This window comes from Ischnura elegans, chromosome 6 (genome assembly GCF_921293095.1).
Source record: "Ischnura elegans chromosome 6, ioIscEleg1.1, whole genome shotgun sequence".
In the NCBI taxonomy this organism is placed as follows: Eukaryota; Metazoa; Arthropoda; class Insecta; order Odonata; family Coenagrionidae; genus Ischnura; species Ischnura elegans.
The window spans coordinates 58057290-58075471 of NC_060251.1; the positions used below are offsets into that span (position 1 = coordinate 58057290).

Here is an 18182-nt window from a genome sequence, read left to right on the forward strand (position 1 = left end):
CTTGGGAAGTTTGGTCCAAAGCTGAAATTTCATGGTGTGGGTGATACCAGCTTTTATTGTATCTACAGTAAACTCTTGATTTTACGAAGCAGGATTTTACGAAGTTTTCGATTATACGAAGTGATATTGCGGTCCCGGTGAAAAGCCTATGCTAAATACATGGCGCTATTCGATTATACGAAGTTTCGATTACACGAAATTTTTTGAATTTACGAACCTCGGCTCGGTCCCTAGGAGCAAATGGCATTCGTTTATACGAACTACGGCGAAAAATTTGTCAACAAAACTAGTTACGCCGGCGTAAGTAGCTAAAAAATCAGCGCTTCCAACTGTGGTCCATCAAAAGTGCGAAATCGTAAATGATAATGCAACTTTGGAGAGAAATGGGTCGCCAAAAACCTCACTGTGGGAATTTAGGGGGAGTAGGAGTTCAGTTAAAATATCGCGGCTGACATTATGCCCCTATTTACGTGCCTGTTCTTAAACATAGCATCGAAAATAATTCGTAGTTTAACATGTCAGGAAGGTCGCGCGGAGTATTTCGTACACCCCTAATTAACCCTTTGCACTGCTGTGAATGTACTTCGAAGACTACTTGACTACTTTTCGCCGAAGCACTTCGAAGGGTCCCTAATCCGGGACCCTTTCCTCGACGAGCTCACCCTCGCTGGCCCCTGAAACTGGGCTATTTTTTAATGCATTACCTGACGCAACCCTGGGTTTCAAAGGGCAAAGGTGCCATGGGGGGAAAAGGAGTAAAGTGCATGTTACTGTGGGGCTGTGCGTCAACCAAACGGGCACGGACAAAATAAGCCCGTTGTCATTGGGAAATTTGAAAGGCCACGGTGCTTAAAACATGTAAAATTGGAAGCCCTCCCCGTTTTTTACCATGCAAATAAAAACAGCTGGATGACCCGAGAAATTTTCCAGCAAACGGTTATACGTCTACAGAGAAAAATTGCTGGAGAGAACAGCAAAATTGTTTTAATAATGGATAATGCCGCCGTTCATAAATACGTGGAAGATCTAAAATTGGCTAATGTTCGAGTCCTCTTTTTACCCCCGAACTCGACTAGCAAGTCCCAGCCCTTGGACCAAGGCATTATCCAGGATTTTAAAGTCCTATACCGGAAGAAGCTTGAGCGGTATTACTTGCGATGGATCGGTATGTATACATTCATCTATTTTGCTCATGTGCGTTTGGATATCGATTTAGATATTTTTATTCATGATTATCATTCTTTCAAATCTATTTGCTACTTTTATAAATGGGAACAGAAATTAATAACATCCCGAAATGGACGTTGATACATGCAATCCGCGCCATAATATCTTTTCGTGTATATATTGGCCTTTGTGAATGAACAACTTAAATATCTTGAGTACTGGGCTCTATGTACCGCCAGTTTATATTTCAGGCTTCTCGTAATGAAGACGCACTTCCAAGTCTAACCATGAACTTTCTTCTCACGCGCTTCCCCGTTCTCCCAGGCTGGGGTTCTGTCTTTCCAAAGCCGTCCCTTCCCTCCTGCCGCCTTTGGCTGATCTTGCTGACACCCACCTTACGCATCCCAAACCCCTCCTTCCCCAGCATTTCCCATTCACTCCCTCCCTAAGGAGACTGAGCTTGTGTGCGTCGCAAAAAAATACGGCCCCCAAAAGTAGACTGAGGCAGAGCTGAAGGCCATTTCCCCACCCTTCTTTGTCCTGCCCCCTTCACCAGTGCTTGTACTGACCACACTTCTTCCCTCAGGCATTCCCCATCCCACTCTTATTCACCCCACCCACTGGGAACTTTCTCCGATTGTGGAGAAGGGCATGGTTCATCTTTACCTGCAACGGGGGGAAGTTATTAACCGGAGAGAGGCGGAAGAAGTATCTTCCACTATCGGGAAAATGGTGCCGCGCTTATAATTGTCTCTCTTCTTCTCAGCTGACTTTTCAATTGAAATTAATTTCTTTGCTCTTTCCACACTATGTTTATTTACGATTATGGCGCGACTATTTTTTAGTGCTAAAACTAAGAAAATCTTTTCTCTATGTCAATGATCCTTTGCCTAACTTTCAATACGGCGGAGAAAGGAACACGAAAACTAAATGAGGTGACGGTACAGGTTTTTGCGTGTCATTTTTTTGGAATTCACGCTTGCGAACCAATACTTAACCACGTTGAGAAATGATAAAACGTCTCTTGTAGGAAAACAATCAATGTGGATAATAACGTTTCTATCTATATTTCTCCGATACTGTAAGATGTTTCTCCTGTCGTTTTCCGGTTGGAACCTTGCTCCTGTGGGCATAAAAGGAGAGAAACATACTATATGAACAGGTCACCTCACACCCGGTATGAAGAATACAGTCCTGATGAAGAATTAAGTCTTTTATGGCAACGTCTGTGAAGATGATGGACAGTAGTTGGACGGAGAACTCAAACAGAATTTACTTCAAATATTCTCCAGAAGATAATCACATTCTACGTTATTTATGATCGTAATTGAATCTCAGTGAAAATAGAGCACATTCTGCTGAAAATACGAAGTAACTCGAAATATTAACTTACGTAGGTTATTTTGGAAACTGGCTAAGACCCTTGTTTTTCTTTTTTTCTCGTCACTGAGCGATAGAGGGCGACATAAATGGCGGTTAGGCCGGCTGCCGCTAAAATTCCGTGGGTGTCAGAAACAAATATCAATCTTTTGCATACTTCATAGTAGCTATTGGCTCCTAACCACAAATTTATTACTGTTAATTCTTATAATAAACATTGCAATTCATTATTTGATTACGTTTTCTAAACTGGTCGGGAATTTCTTTAGCGATCGTTGATGTTGAAGTATGAACAAGAAATGGGAATTTTATGGTGGTATAATTATTTAACGATTTTTCACATCATAAATCGATAGCAAAAAGCCTTTTCTATGAATTATACCGAGAATAACCACTGAAAACATTTAAATAAGACCACTAAAGACAAAAAAACGGCGGAAGAAACAAAAGCGAACATTTTTTTCGTGACTAATGAAAAAGGTTTGAATTTACGAAACTCGATTTTACGAAGTGCCAATTTTCCGGTCCCACTGACTTCGTAAAATCAAGAGTTTACTGTATTTTGTTAATTTGTGATGAAATCTTAACTAGTATACGTTGGTGCATAGTCATTTTGGAGATGGTATCACTTCATGGTGCAGAAATGAGTAATAATAGGGTAGTTTCCTTCATCAAAGAAAACGAAAGGCATTGATTGCGATTCGTTACCCACCATTAGTGTATTTATGATGTACAAATTATTTGGTTTCACAAATCCCAGTTTAGACGAATGGCAATGGTCAATTTTAACCACATTTGAAAAAGGCCAGATTGGCACCCATGCGATGCCACTCCACATAACGTCACAGGGACCTAGTTTCTATACGAGGAGATGGGAGTTTTATTTGGTCTGAGAATACCAATGCATGCATGAGGCACAGAGCTCAGTGAAACATGTCTTAATAATCACCTATTAAAACTGCCTATGGTTGAAAAGTTTCCTTCGTTTGATAAAGTATTAATAATCCTCATTTAAGCCAAGCGCTACCCGCTAGCAGGGTACTCTGCTACCTGCTAGCAGCCTTCATCGTATCAGCGCTCAAAGCCTCGCCCCAAGGTCACCTCGCACGGCGACAGCGGGAACCAGAATGACATCGCACGGTGTTTTCCCAGCATTCATACTTAGCCGTTGCATTTTCGCGCACTTGAAAATGTTCAATTTTCATTTAATCGCGAAAAATAGATATTGTCATTAAAAATAGAAAAGGGTGAAATACTTACTCCAGGAGTAATAATCTTTCGATTTAGGCAATATTAAATAATAGGAAACCATCCTATTGCAATGAGCTCTGAAATTCTATAATTTCTTTCAGGTTCGCTTCCAAGCTGTGCGTGCTACTGCAGCCTTTATTCTTCTTCATGAGAAAGGAACAAACATCCAAAGGCACTTCTCTGACCTCCTTCCATCGATGATACAGGTATTGTGCCTATGTGAAACAGTATTGGAATAAGCTTTTGTTCTTTAGGTTACAAGGCTATTTCAGTTAAAATTCAGGAATTTGTTATGTTTGGGGTTGTTTTGTAACTTCTCTGACATTCCTTTGTAGTGAATTGGTAATTTGAATATATTTTATATCTACTGGAATAATTTTAAATGTCAACTGCACTGTCATGGTAATAAGTTTTCCTTTAATGCTTGTATGAAACATTTTATTTGCAAGATGCTTCCTAGCAGCTGAGTGAAGAGGGAAAAACCATCCAAGTACCGTCACTTTAGTGAACTGAACATTTGTGTCTTCTGTTTATATTCAACCATTGTTGATGAGTTAATTTTGGCAGTGATTTGCGTGAAAATAGCATAAATGCCTTGGTCAATTTTTTTAAAGTACATCCATTAGAAGTATGAATAGATTGTATTTTTTAGTACATCGGTCTGATGACTTATTTTTATAAATAATTCTTATGAATTTCTCTATAGTCAATCTACGGATATTCTTTTTAAAAAATATTTTAATTAGGGTCATTACTTTGCTTTTTATATTGTTCTATTAAGGTTAAGAAGTACTTATGGACTAAGGCAGTGAAAAACTTTACTCAAACAGGTCATTGCAGAAAGTATCGAGAAGCAAGATGATGATGCCCTTTTGAAAAGTTTAATTGACGTGGCTGAAACATCTCCTAAATACCTAAGGACGCAATTGGAGGCCATTTTTGACCTTTGTATGAAGGTGAGATATAATAATATATAATGATTTTAATAGTATTCTCTTCCTTTGTCATGACCATAAAAATTGATTCTAATTCTCTATATTGGCTCTCTTCTTAGGTATTCTCAAATACTGAAGTTCCAGACCCATGGCGTCATTTGGCACTTGAAGTTATGGTCACTCTTGCTGAAACAGCACCAGCAATGGTCCGCAAAGTGTGTGGAAAATTTATACCAGCGTTAGTTCCCCAAATGCTGTTGATGATGACTGATTTGGAAGATGATTCTGATTGGGGTGTGTCAGATGAAATTGTGGAGGAAGATGGTGACAGGTAAATAATTTTGTTATGGACTGCTAACCTTGTCAGTGTCCTCCTGGGAAGCCAAAGTAGTATGTCCAGTTCCTTGGGAGACATTAAATCTCAGGGAATTTTATATTACTGGAAATATCACGAAATTTTGAAGTTATCTGGGAATGTTATTGCCATTGGTAACATCAGGGAAAGTTTGCAAAGACTCTGTAATGTATTTGCTGACAATGTGTAAAACCACAATGGAAGCAATGTGAAAGAAGGCTTTTTTTGGAAAGTTATTACAATTTTGATTCTTGTTTTCACAGTGAGTAGGAACTGTGTATTCTAAGAAAGTACTTAATGATCATGTTGGTCACTCCACAGAGTTCACACTGAAACCCTAGATGGTCCTGGGTAGTGAATTGGTCTGTGCAGTGGCTTGGAAAGATAGGTGTGTTTCAATTCTAAGTAGAGGTCAAATATCTCAAATGGCAAATATTGTGAATTGTCATGTCGTTTCAAAATATTCTAAATCACTGGTGTATCTTGGCAATAGTATGACTAACATTAACAAGAATCTTTTTTTGTTAATTTTTATCTGCAGCAATCCAACTGTCGCAGAGTCTGCTCTAGATCGGCTGGCTTGTGGTCTTGGTGGTAAGACGGTACTACCACAGATAGTTTCAAGCATCCCTAATATGTTGTCCAGTCCCGACTGGAAGCATCGCCATGCAGCTTTGATGGCCATCTCATCAGTGGGAGAAGGCTGTCACAAGCAGATGGAATCCATGCTTCCTCAAATCGTTGATGGCATTCTGAACTTCCTGAGGGACCCAGTAAGTAGAATTTATGGAGTCTCATATTCCCGTATGTATATTTACAGCCATTCAAGAAGAATGGCTGCTGTGCTTTGGATATATTTTAATGGAATTGCATGTAGACAGTGAATCTCACTGCGCTCTGGCTTCGCCCCTTAAACTGCTCGCTGTTCCTCCTGGATGGTCAGATCGGATTCCTTGGATCCAAATATGTGTGGATATTGCCCTCATCAGATACTTTGGATCCAAATTCACTGAAGGCATTGGATCTGAATCCGAAATTTTAAATTTACGCTTCAGGGAATGTAGTGTCCCATACGAGGGAGTGGAAAGAGTTTCAATCCTACCTTTGTATTTGCCGTTGCACTGTGATGCTTGTCCTACTCAAGAACCAATTTGTTTATAAACTCGTTGGGGTTATGTAACAATGTCAGCTGCAGAAATTTTTATGGCAAAATACGATAGGTACATAGTGTGAAAGTCGAATGTACGAAAGTCGAACCATTGACTTCAATACTAATTAGGGGTTACGTTCCATAAGAGTGGAATATACGTACTAAAACCTTTTTTCCACGGATTTTATTTCAATTCACTAAATTTATATAATATGTTAATAAAATTCCTCAAATCATAGATTTATTTCGAAAATACGTGGAAACTGTAAATAAAAGTTGAAAAAAAAAAGAATTCCATTGGCTATCGAGTGAAACTTCCTCTTGCCGTTTAAGTTGACATTCTACTTATTACGTCCACTATAAATAAAAAGACATATCAAGAAGCATAAGAAATGTAATTGTTGAACCAGCACTCTGGATACCTTTTAATTTTCACATCAAAATTCGACATTCGGTAGGTGACATTCGTGATTGCGTATATCTCGCATGCTATTCAAAAAAGACAAACGGAATTCGGGTGATATTTCGTGCAATATGCAATATCGTTGCTGAAGTTGTACTTGAATGCTTGAAATAAACAGCCCTCAAACGATAAAACACAATTCGAAAGAAGATCTTACTAGTTTTATTGAAAGCTGTTTGATTATGTCTTGTCAACTTTTTTGAAAATCTCTCCAATGAAGGCTTTCTTTTTGTCTTGATGAAGGAGCCTATAGCAGGCAGTCTCTCTCCCAAATAAATCACCTAGATTAGAGTCAACTACCAACAATTCCCTTCATTGTAAACGTTCGTATTGATTGCATATACTGCCATATGAAACAATTGAATGTTGGGATGCGCAGTAAACACCGCGGGGATTTAAATAAAAATACAGACCAACGTCCGAAGGTCCGAATTTAGCGTACGGAAGTCAAGTAAAAGGTGTCAATTTTGAATGTACGAAAGTCGAGGACCGCCTGTATCTTAAAAGGAAAATATGAAGTTGTGCAAGAACAATGGCAGCATGATCCATCGTGCATCATCTTTTTCATCTTACTTGCTTTAAGTCTCTGTTTCTGGGGAATAATTGCTTGGTGAGTGACTTACTGGACTGGAAGATGTCTCGATATTTTTCAGCAATTGGATGATTTGTACGAGATTCAAAAAAGAATGAGACCAAATGCGTAATTTTCCTAGCATATTTAGGATTTTTTAGGTGCAAAATTGAATGAAACCAAGTTTTTTTAGGTACAAGAAAACTATGCCAATATTAAACATTGTCCAAACAGCATGACTTTCAAAGAAACTGCCATAGCTTCAGTACCGTCTAACAAGAAGATACGGCCTGGAAACGCCAACTGTGTATATAATATAGGTCGCCCGGCTTCACTTTGAAGGCAACGACGTCTCAATATAGCAAGATCTGACATGTTCGTTTTTGACTCCCTCATTCATAGCCTCATTGCTTGAAAGATGGGGGAGCGCAGTCCTTCCCCTCCACCTATCCTTTAAACACTTGTGCTGCCCACCCCTTCCTCTTGCTCAGTGTTCATCTCTGCAATTCTGTTCCTGCAACTAGTCGCATGTGATGCTTATGTTTATCTAAACATCGTTAATTGTGTTGCATATTCTACAGTTGTAACTTATGTAATAATATGTAATGACATACCGATAAAAATGTCGGAAATTATCACGAGAAAGTGCTAAATCCACCTCACCGCAGCTGAAGCATTTGCAGGTTAAACACAAGTCAGTATGCGATGAGAAAGTGACAAAATTTGGGGGAACTTATGTGAGGAATATTAAAATTCAGTCAATGGTTTATATGAAGATGGAAACTTATTTTCATTTCCAAACACAAGTGTAACAGTTTAGATCCTGGGCGTGTAAAGATTTTATCATATTTGAAACATAATTTGAAAGCTTATGAAAATGATTTTTAATAAGTAAAAGTATTAAAATGTGTATGTAAATCTAAAAAGCATTCCATTGATTGTATGTACCCAGAATAAACTTTATAGCAGGAATTTAAAAATGCATTTGAATCCGATCCTGGTCTGAAAAAAATCATCCCTAAATAAAATTGGGAATGGTTTCCTTATTGTTTGGGGAATCCTTCTTGTATCACATTGGGCGTAAACTGAAGAAGCTAGTATTTTGTAATAGTAATTACTAGTTAAAGTATTTTTATGGACTTGCAGCCCTTTGGTGATCAAATCCCTAATATAACTTCAGCATTGTGTTTCTCTCTAATTCACTGTTAAATTTGGAAATAAAAATTCAAAATCTAGTGAGTGTTCTCAATAAAATGTTTGGAACTTCTATTCTAGCACCCTCGTGTGAGATATGCGGCCTGTAATGCCATAGGACAGATGTCTACTGATTTTGCTCCATTGTTTGAGAAAAAGTTCCATGATAAAGTTATCCCTGGCCTCCTCATGGTCCTTGATGACAATTACAATCCTAGGGTGCAAGCTCATGCTGGTAAGTTCATTAAAAGTTCTCATGTTACATGATATCAGTTACATTAAATTGAAGCGCATCTTAATGCTTGAAAATTATGGTGAACTAAAAGTTGTAATTCACATTATTCGCAGTATTGGTTTAAGCCAATACCCCTTTCAATGATCTAATGTCAAGCTAATGCAGATGACCTCCACAAATGCATATGTTGCAGTTGTAACTCATCAGCTATCTAGCCAGTGATAAGGGAGGAATGTCATTGATATTCATTATAGTTGAAGGTAAATTAGTTTAAATCAAATAGGTTTGGCAGGCCTATATAAGTGATCATGTAATGGTATATATCCAAAGTTATCTCATACTAAGTGTGTTAACTGTTATACATGTAAAGAATTTTATAGTTCCTTCTAATCATTGTTCAAACTGTGATGTATCCATATTCCCTCATTACATCCATCAGATTTTCATATATATTTCTAATTTGTGTCCCCCTCGGTTGATTTCACTGCAATCTAGTGGAATGTGAATGCGTTTTCTTTAGTGTGTGATTATGTATTTGTATCTTTAAATTAAAGTTTTTTCTTCATAGGTGCTGCACTGGTGAACTTCAGTGAAGATTGTCCGAAAAGCATCCTTACGCCTTATCTGGATGGTATTATGGGAAAATTGGAAGCCATATTGAGTGCCAAGTTTAAAGAGGTGAATAATTGGTCTTTATATTCACTTGTATTCATTATTCATGTTATTTTTTATTGAATATTGATAATGGAATAAAAGCCTTATTTTTTGACATGTGATACTCATTTTTATTTTTAGCTTGTGGAGAAAGGAACCAAGTCTGTGTTGGAGCAGGTTGTTACCACCATTGCTTCAGTTGCAGATACATCTGAAGAGCAGTTTGTGGCTTATTATGATAGGTAAAGAGATTCTTAGTCACAGCAGTTTTATAAGTAAATCATAGTCATTGCCTTTATTTTATTATGAAGCTGAAATTTTTATTTCTTCCCATTTTGTGTCCCTAACTGTAGATATTGGAGCTATTATCTGTGACTTGGTATTTTTAGCAGTTTCTTTGTGGTAATCAGTAAAAATGTAATAGTCATACTCATCTAATGCATATTGGAATTTTTAAAATTAAATTTTCAATTATAAATCTGCTATCATGAATGAGTTATCTGTTCTGCAGGAATTCTTCTGTATCCACTTCATTGTAACTCGTGAAACACTTTCATTCATTTTCTTACCCCTTTACAGGCTGATGCCTTGTTTGAAGTACATCATTCAAAATGCCTCCACTGATGAATTGAAGCTTCTCCGAGGAAAAACGATAGAATGTGTGAGCCTCATTGGGTTGGCTGTAGGTTCAGAAAAGGTTAGTTCCTAATTCTGTCAATTTCTGAATACCTTCATCTTTCTTCTTATAACGTTAGCTCTAGGCTCTAGCATATTTCCATTTAAATTTCATTTTCTAATGCATTGCTGAAGTTATATATGCACGTATGGTTACATTTAGTTTTGTAATGTAACTTATACCATTAGTTAGTCCTTCATAAATAGCTGCACGTTTATTTTGTGAGGGAATCGTGCAATGATTAAAGATTTATAACGTTAGTGAAATATTTCTTGTGTCAAGTTGAGCATATTGTGTTCACTTATATTTTCTAGTTCATGAGGGATGCAAGTGATGTCATGAACATGCTTCTTAAGGCCCAGACACAAGGAGATTTGCCTGATGATGACCCACAGACATCATACTTGATTACAGCATGGGCCAGGATCTGCAAAATATTGGGTAGTTATAATTATTTTGCTCCAAAACTCCCTTCATTGCCGAACCAAATGGAGTAGTGTGTCCTGCATTCAATTTGAGATTATTTTGATCGTAATTTCTTGTTTTTGGTGTAACTTGTTTAAACGATTCATGCCAAAGTTTTGGATTTTGTTGTATGAATTTAGTTATCCGTGTGGAATGCATTGTAAATATGCATTCAAATGGTGGACATTGTGTGTGATGATTTAGGGCTTGCTAGTTACATACCCATGATTTGAAGTGTTTACCTCGAATAGCGAGATTCAAATGCCCAATTTTCACATTCAGTGTTGGATTTAATTTCAGTGCCCTTTATTATTGATAGTTTATTAAGTATGTGATAGTTTGAAGAAATGTTTCTCAAATTCAAATAACAATTTTAAGAATTAAAATGACCTTGGTTTACTGTCCTATGAATTTTGTTTTGCCAAATTGAATGGCTTTAATCACTAAATTTACTATTGAGTTTTGTGTGGCCTCAGCATATTAAAATGTATTGTAGTAGCATAGAGTAAATGCAGGTCTGATTCAAAAATCTGTATGTTAAGTTCGGGACTTGGGTTTCTGGTGATAAAGGATAAATGCATACAGAATTTTGTAGCCCATTGCCAAAATCAATAACCTGGCAAGCAATTTCAGTAGGAATTTTTGGTCATGTTGCAAGATGCTATGTGGCAATCTGATGCATGAAAATGAGGCTTTTGGTAAAAATAAAGAGAAACTGAGTACGGTGTAAAACTTGGCTATGAAATTGCATTAAGACTCTTTATGTGTAATTTTTGTGTAGAAAATTCAATGGAGAGAGGTAATTTTAATGGCACTGGTCTCCCCTTGGACTTACAGGCGGTCCTCGACTTTCGTACACTCGACTTACGTACAATTCGCACTTTCGTACGTTCAAAATTGACACCTTTTACTTGACTTTTGTACGCTAAATTAGGACTTTCGGACGTTGGTCTGTAATTTTTTTTAAATTCCCGCGATGTTTATTGCGCATCCCAACATTCAATTGTTTCGAATGGCAGTATATGCGAACAATACGAACCATGATACGAACGTATATAATGAAGGGAATTGTTGGTAGTTGACTCTAACCTATGTGATTTATATGGGAGAGAGACTGCCTGCTATAGGCTCCTTTATTAAGAGAAGAAGAAAGCTTTCATTGAAGACATTTTTCAAAAGAAGTTGACTAGACATCATCAAATAGCTTTCATTAAAACTAGTAAGATCTTCTTTTTAATTGTGTTTTTTCGTTTGAGTGCTTTTTAATTCATGTACACCTTCAGCAACGATATTGCACGAAATATCACCCGAATTCCGTTTGTCTTTTTTGAATAACATGCGAAATATACGCGATCACGAATGTCACCTGCCAAATGTGGAATTTTTGTGTAAAAATTAAAAGGTATCCAGAGTGCGGGTTCAACAACTACATTTTGTTATTCTTCTTGATATGTCTTTTTATTTATAGTGGACGTAATAAGTGGAATGTCAACTTAAACGCCAAGAGGAAGTTTCACTCCATAGCCAACGGAGTTCTTGTTCTTTAAACTTTTATTTGCATTTTCTGCGTATTTTCGAAAGAAATTAGATGATTTGAGGAGTTTTATTAATATATTATTAAAATTAAGTCAATTGAAATAAAAACCGTGAATAAAAAGGTTTTAGTAAGTATATTCTGCTCTTTTTGAACGTAACCCCTAATTAGTATGGAAGTCAATGGTTCGACTTTCGTACAAGTTTTCGGGAACGCATTGTGTACAAAAGTCGGGGACCGCCTGTACTTTTTTTTTCTTTTTTTTTTTTCTTGGAGTTGGCTTTCCATCTTGCATTGTGTATGAGAAAGGTCCTAGTTGTTTATTCTGGTTCTATTGTACATTGGTTGATAATATTATTTTTCCTACAGGGAAACAGTTCGAACAGTATCTTCCTCTTGTTATGGGACCAGTCATGAGAACTGCATCGATGAAGCCAGAAGTTGCACTTCTTGATAATGAAGATATGCAAGGAATTGAAGGAGATCTAGATTGGCAATTTGTTTCCCTAGGAGAACAGCAGAACTTCGGTATCAGAACTGCAGGTTTGTATCGATTTTCAACAGTCCTTAGCTTGGTTACTAATCAACGCAAGTAGCTTTACCAATGAAGAGAACTTGAATGAGACGATATATTTATTATAATTAGCAAGCTATAACTCAGATTTCGGCTTAATCTCACTTTGCCTCCCACTTATACTTAGAAACTGAAATTTTTGTCTATGTTTTTCTGAGACTGAATGGAAAAGTAGTGGTGAGTGTAATTGCAAAGTAGCCATGGCATATTTCACATCATGAGTTGTTAAAGGGAAGAGGGATTTTTAAAAGAGCTAATGTAAGTCTTTAATGACAGACCAACCATGATTCTAGAAGAAAGTTATCTACCATATTTCTCCTAATATAGTCCCCCCCTAATTTTGAGGCTTCAGTTGCGGGAAAGAAATTTATAAATGTGTTTTAATATATTCCCCCCTTTACTTTTACCATGGGCAGTTTTGGATAAAAGGGGGGAACTATATTCAAATAAATACATATTATTTAAGTTTATGATCTTATGACTTGGATATTGATTTGATTTGGATTTCAAATTGTGTAAAACCCTAACATAAATAGCCTTAATTATGAACTTCCTCTAACATTGCTTGTAGGTTTATAAATTGTTTTGGAATATAGTGTGTTATCTAAACTGCCTGAACTTCAGTCCCTTATATTTTTTTGGTTTGGTACCTTGTCATTATTTCTTTTCATTCGTTAGGTTTGGAAGATAAGGCTTCAGCTTGTGAGATGTTAGTTTGTTATGCACGGGAGCTGAAGGAAGGTTTTGCTGAGTATGCAGAGGATGTGGTGAAATTAATGGTTCCCATGTTAAAGTTTTATTTCCACGATGGAGTCCGAACAGCTGCTGCTGAAAGCCTTCCATACCTCCTGGATTGTGGGAAGATTAAAGGTCAGTTTTTTCTTTGGCATTTAACACTTAAGGTAGCATATAATTTCTTCACGTGTGGTGATAATTTAACCATTTTTTCTTCTCTCTCTTCATGCATAGGACCTCAATACTTAGAAGGAATGTGGAACTTTATTTGTCCTGAATTACTGAAGGCCATAGACACAGAGCCTGAAAATGAAGTCCTTTCAGAGCATATGCATTCTCTGGCCAAAGTGAGTTTATATTTGTTGTTTGATTTAGGTTAAATTTTAACCCTATGAGTTTCATGTGGTCTCATGTTAGCCTCAGCTCTATTTATTTAGAAAATTACCAGAAGGCCACTACAATAATTACCATCCCTAACCACTCTGAATTTTCAATTATCAATTTTGTGTTCGTAGATTTTTAAAAAGTTTATGGGAAGTAGATTACATTAATATTTATTTACCACTATTATCAATTATTATTGCAATGTCAAGTTTGTCAAATGCAAGTCATCTGGTTTAAGTAGATTTTCTATTTGGTTGCAATGCCTTTGAAATTACTTTTTTGTGTGTAAATAAAGTTACCTATGAGCTTCGTTGTATTTTAGAGTCAATTAACTAGACCATAGTTGTATAGTACTTGATTGTTTAAGGCTCCTACATTTTTTGCTGGTGTAAATTATACTGAAGGACATCTTATTTACAAAATACTTGATTACAGTGAAACCTCGATATAACGACACCCCACGGTGCACTAATAAACACTCGCTATAGCGAATTGTCGCTTTACCGGAGGTGGAGCAAATAATAGCCAATATACCTGTTGCGAACAGATATACAGGAACAGGAGTGGTGCGGCGACAGATAAACATCTATCCGATAAACGTTAGCACAAATCCAGACGAAAGGCGATGTTTTTTTGCATCAATAAATTTCCTTACTCAAATAACGACTATCTATTCAAACAATTTATAAGCGCCGCACTGAATAAAAATCATGCAAAGCATTGTTTCGCCATCATTATATTTATCGAACGACAGTTTACCACATAAATTTGAGACTGAGCACTCCATTAACTTCATTTCTAACAGATCGCTAGCAATTACAGAGGTTAAGGAGTCTTCATGAAAGTCTTCCGGCGGTGAAACCCTCGCTATGGCGAGAGCCAACCGAAAGGGTCTCGTAAAAACGAATTTTTTAACACGCTTATTATAGGGTCAATTGACGGTGCATCGGCTATCTCTCGTAATAGCGGGGGTGTCGCTATAGCCCGTACTCGCTTTAACGAGGTTCCACTGTATGTCTGTATACAACTGATATCTTTGCAGGATAATTTTGATATATTATAGAAAGGGAAGTTAGAAATATTGTTGGTTTTGAAATTGAGTTGGCAATCATACCACAGTACCATGTACATTAAACAAAATTTTACAATCCTGAACTCTTGACCTCTGTAGTTTGTCCAAATCTAGAATCAAGGGATTTAATTTCAGGAATGCAAGGTACATAAAAGCATGAATTAATTTGTGAAAATTTCTGAGACTTAAGAGGGATTATAGAAAACAATTTATTTCATTTGCATAAATATGAGACACCTTACAGTTCACATATTTTCAATAATGTCAGTACAACAGTTATCCTTAAGGCTATCACTGGCCATCACTGTAAATACAGTGGTAGTCCTCTATAAAGAGTATGACTTATGGTAAGGTTAGTGCTAGAGTAGGTGAGTTTTTGTGTTACTTTGTTCATGTGGAGAAGTGTAGGAAAATAAGCTGCGGATAGCTAGTGTTTGTATGTGCTTGCTCAACAAGGAGTCAACTTTCCCTCGAAGTGTGTCATTTATTGTGCATAACTTAGGATACACCCCTGCTAAATTTCTACTGTGGAGTGGAAGCTCATTTTAGACATTTCATCAAAAGTAAAGGTAACATCTCGGCAAAACATTTAACATAGGTGTCTCCTATAAAAGTGATTGATATCATCATCCACTTTGTGCCTTCAACACATTGAGACCACCTCCAATCCGGACGTAGTTGAAAAATGCTATTGTACCTCGGGGTCCAGTACATTGTAGAGCCGTTGCTTTTTTAAATGAAAATTTTTCCATTTGGCATTCTGAAATAAGTAGATTGGTTAAGTTGACTGAGACAGACATCTAGTTGTAAGTGTGCCATCATACTTTATTCCGTAAGTGGTTGTGCAGCAGCCATTTTTTGAAGTCTGACTGTTGGCCCCCTCAGCCATCCTCATTTGTCTCCCTATGAAAGATGGCTTATAATGAAACAGTAACGGCAGAACCAACTGAGCCCGTCAGTCACCAAAAGGTGAAGGAATGACCAGAAAACTTCTTTTGTCATTCCTCTCTTTAAACTTCTTGATGAAGAAGAGGAGAAATTCCTTAGATGTAGCAAAATTATTCGATCCAGTCTGTTATAATTATCCTTGAATAGTAATGGATATCTTCTTAGTATTATTTTTCTTGTTCTTATATCATTAAATAACAGTAGGTGATGGTTAGTGAGACTGGGTAACAAAAGTCAATAACTTATTTTTTTATTTTCAGTGCATTGAAACCCTTGGAAATGGATGTTTGTCTGAAGCATCAATGACAGAACTCATTCGAATACTAGACAAAATTCTCAAAGAGCACTTTGACCGTGCCATAGCACGTCTGGAGAAGAGAAAAGATGAAGATTATGATGAGGTATTTTTTTCATTAATAATTTTAATGACCAAATTAATTAGGAGTGAGCTGTGATAAATGTTAACGGATGTATTTTCAATTTCTCAATTTGTCTTCAAGGTTGTGGAAGAGCAGCTTGCTGATGAAGACAATGAAGATGTATTTGTTTTAAGCAAGGTTGCTGATGTAATCCATGCCTTATTTTCATCGTATAGACAGGACTTTTTCCCCTACTTTGACCAGATCGTTCCTCACTTTGTTAAATTATTGGTAAGTCAATTGTTGCCTCCTTTTTTTGTAATAAAACACATACTATATATTTCATTTCTTAGCTTTGTCGTCTTATTTGTCAGCAAATTTATAGACAATTACTAAATGGTGAAGATGAAAGGTTTTTTATATGTTTGATGTCATTAAATTTTTATCTCGTTTCATTGGTAGTTTCACTGCATTTACCATTTGTGTCTTTTTTAGGCCCCAGATAGAGCTTGGTCAGATCATCAGTGGGCTCTTTGTGTTTTTGATGACACAATTGAGTATGGTGGTCCCGCATGTGCTAAGTATCAAGAATATTTCCTTAACCCTATGTTGGCCTATGTAGATGACAAATCTGCAGAAGTTAGGCAGGCAGCTGTTTATGGTTGTGGAGTTCTTGGGCAATTTGGTGGAGATCAGTTTGCAGGTTTGTTTAATTTTTTTATATATTTACTTCCTGATTTGATCAATTTTATTGTTTTGGTGAATTCCTATGCTGAGTAGAACTTAACTTGGGGAGGAAAAACATTTTTGTAAGGTGATGCCTCTTAGGACTTCAGTACAGTATATTCCTGGAAACTCTTCTAATAAAATAATAAATTCATGTAATCCCACTGTCTGAAGTGTCAGGGACATGAAGAATTGTCTTCGCAGGGAATGTTAAGCTGTGTTTTTCTCGTCTTTATACGCATTCGTGTACCTTAAATAATTGAGCAACTTGATGCTTTGCAGATGGTCTTATCTTGACCGATGTGTGGGAAGTAGTAACATGATGATGACATTAAAGTAGAGATGTGCGAATAGTATCCGCGAATACTCGAATACCTCGAATAATAGAAAGTATTCGATATTCGAGATCTCGAATAGTTATGCCAAAGGTACCGTCTCGAATACCTCGAATACTTTGAATTTCGCGTCATACACTGTCGCTCGCACGTCGTTGGTAGTTGACTCGGAAAAATGAGAACTCTAGTCGTCTAGTGCATGCAGGGCCGTTTTAGGCAAGCTGACGAAATACATCAAATTCGCGGGTTCGAGCGGTGAAAAGAGTTCGACGTGGGGAACCGAAATTGATCGGATGAAAAAAATCCGAAAATCCCAGGTGTCCCCTATCAGGAGAACCTCAGTTCCGTGGGATAGCAACATTGGCGCATTTCCCACGATCCGCTATCCCCATCCATTCAGCTTTCGCCCCACCCCCTCCGACGATTTCCTCTTCCCCGACAACAAAAAAAAGGTCCCGGCTCGTGCAGGGATCGTATTACGAAGACCTCAGCTTTGAAAAAAATATTAAGTTACCGGAAAATAATAGAATCGTGTTTCACCCTTCCCTCTTTCTCCCCACTGACCATTTTCCCGCATCCATCTTTTGATAAAATGAGAGGAGGTGTTTGCCGTGTGTCCTTTGTGGCTAATAATGACAGGAACTTATTTTGAATCTTCCCCAGGAGATGAAACTACCATAGGGAGGAACTCAGTGTCGTGGGATAGTGACATTGGCGCATTTCCCACGATCTGCTATCCCCCTCCATTCAGCCTCACCCACTCTTGACGATTTCCTCTCCTCCGAAATCAAACAAAAGATCCCAGCTCGTGCAGGGATTGTATTACAAAGACCTTAGCTTCAAAAAATATCAAGTTACGCGAGAAAAATAAAAACGTGTCTCGCGCCCACCCCCTTTTCTCACCCACTGACCTTTTTCTACCTACCTGCTTCGAATTCCCCCCTTTCTGGAGGTCAACTGCTGCATGAGTCATCTACTAGCCCGAAAGGTGTCTAACAATGACTTTAGGCAATTGTTAT

The 18182-nt window shown here is 37.3% G+C and overlaps 1 protein-coding gene across 1 annotated transcript in view; it reads left to right on the forward strand.

The window, feature by feature from the left end:
• Positions 1–18182, forward strand: part of LOC124160762 (importin-5) — a 37733-nt gene that overhangs the window by 8642 nt on the left and 10909 nt on the right. The window contains exons 6-20 of the mRNA XM_046536779.1: positions 3900–4004; positions 4629–4754; positions 4853–5064; positions 5630–5861; positions 8548–8701; positions 9270–9379; positions 9497–9597; positions 9935–10052; positions 10346–10472; positions 12400–12573; positions 13283–13474; positions 13574–13686; positions 16004–16144; positions 16244–16393; positions 16598–16805. Coding sequence (XP_046392735.1) covers positions 3900–4004; positions 4629–4754; positions 4853–5064; positions 5630–5861; positions 8548–8701; positions 9270–9379; positions 9497–9597; positions 9935–10052; positions 10346–10472; positions 12400–12573; positions 13283–13474; positions 13574–13686; positions 16004–16144; positions 16244–16393; positions 16598–16805 — 2263 coding nt within the window. The remainder of the gene's footprint in view (positions 1–3899; positions 4005–4628; positions 4755–4852; positions 5065–5629; positions 5862–8547; positions 8702–9269; positions 9380–9496; positions 9598–9934; positions 10053–10345; positions 10473–12399; positions 12574–13282; positions 13475–13573; positions 13687–16003; positions 16145–16243; positions 16394–16597; positions 16806–18182) is intronic.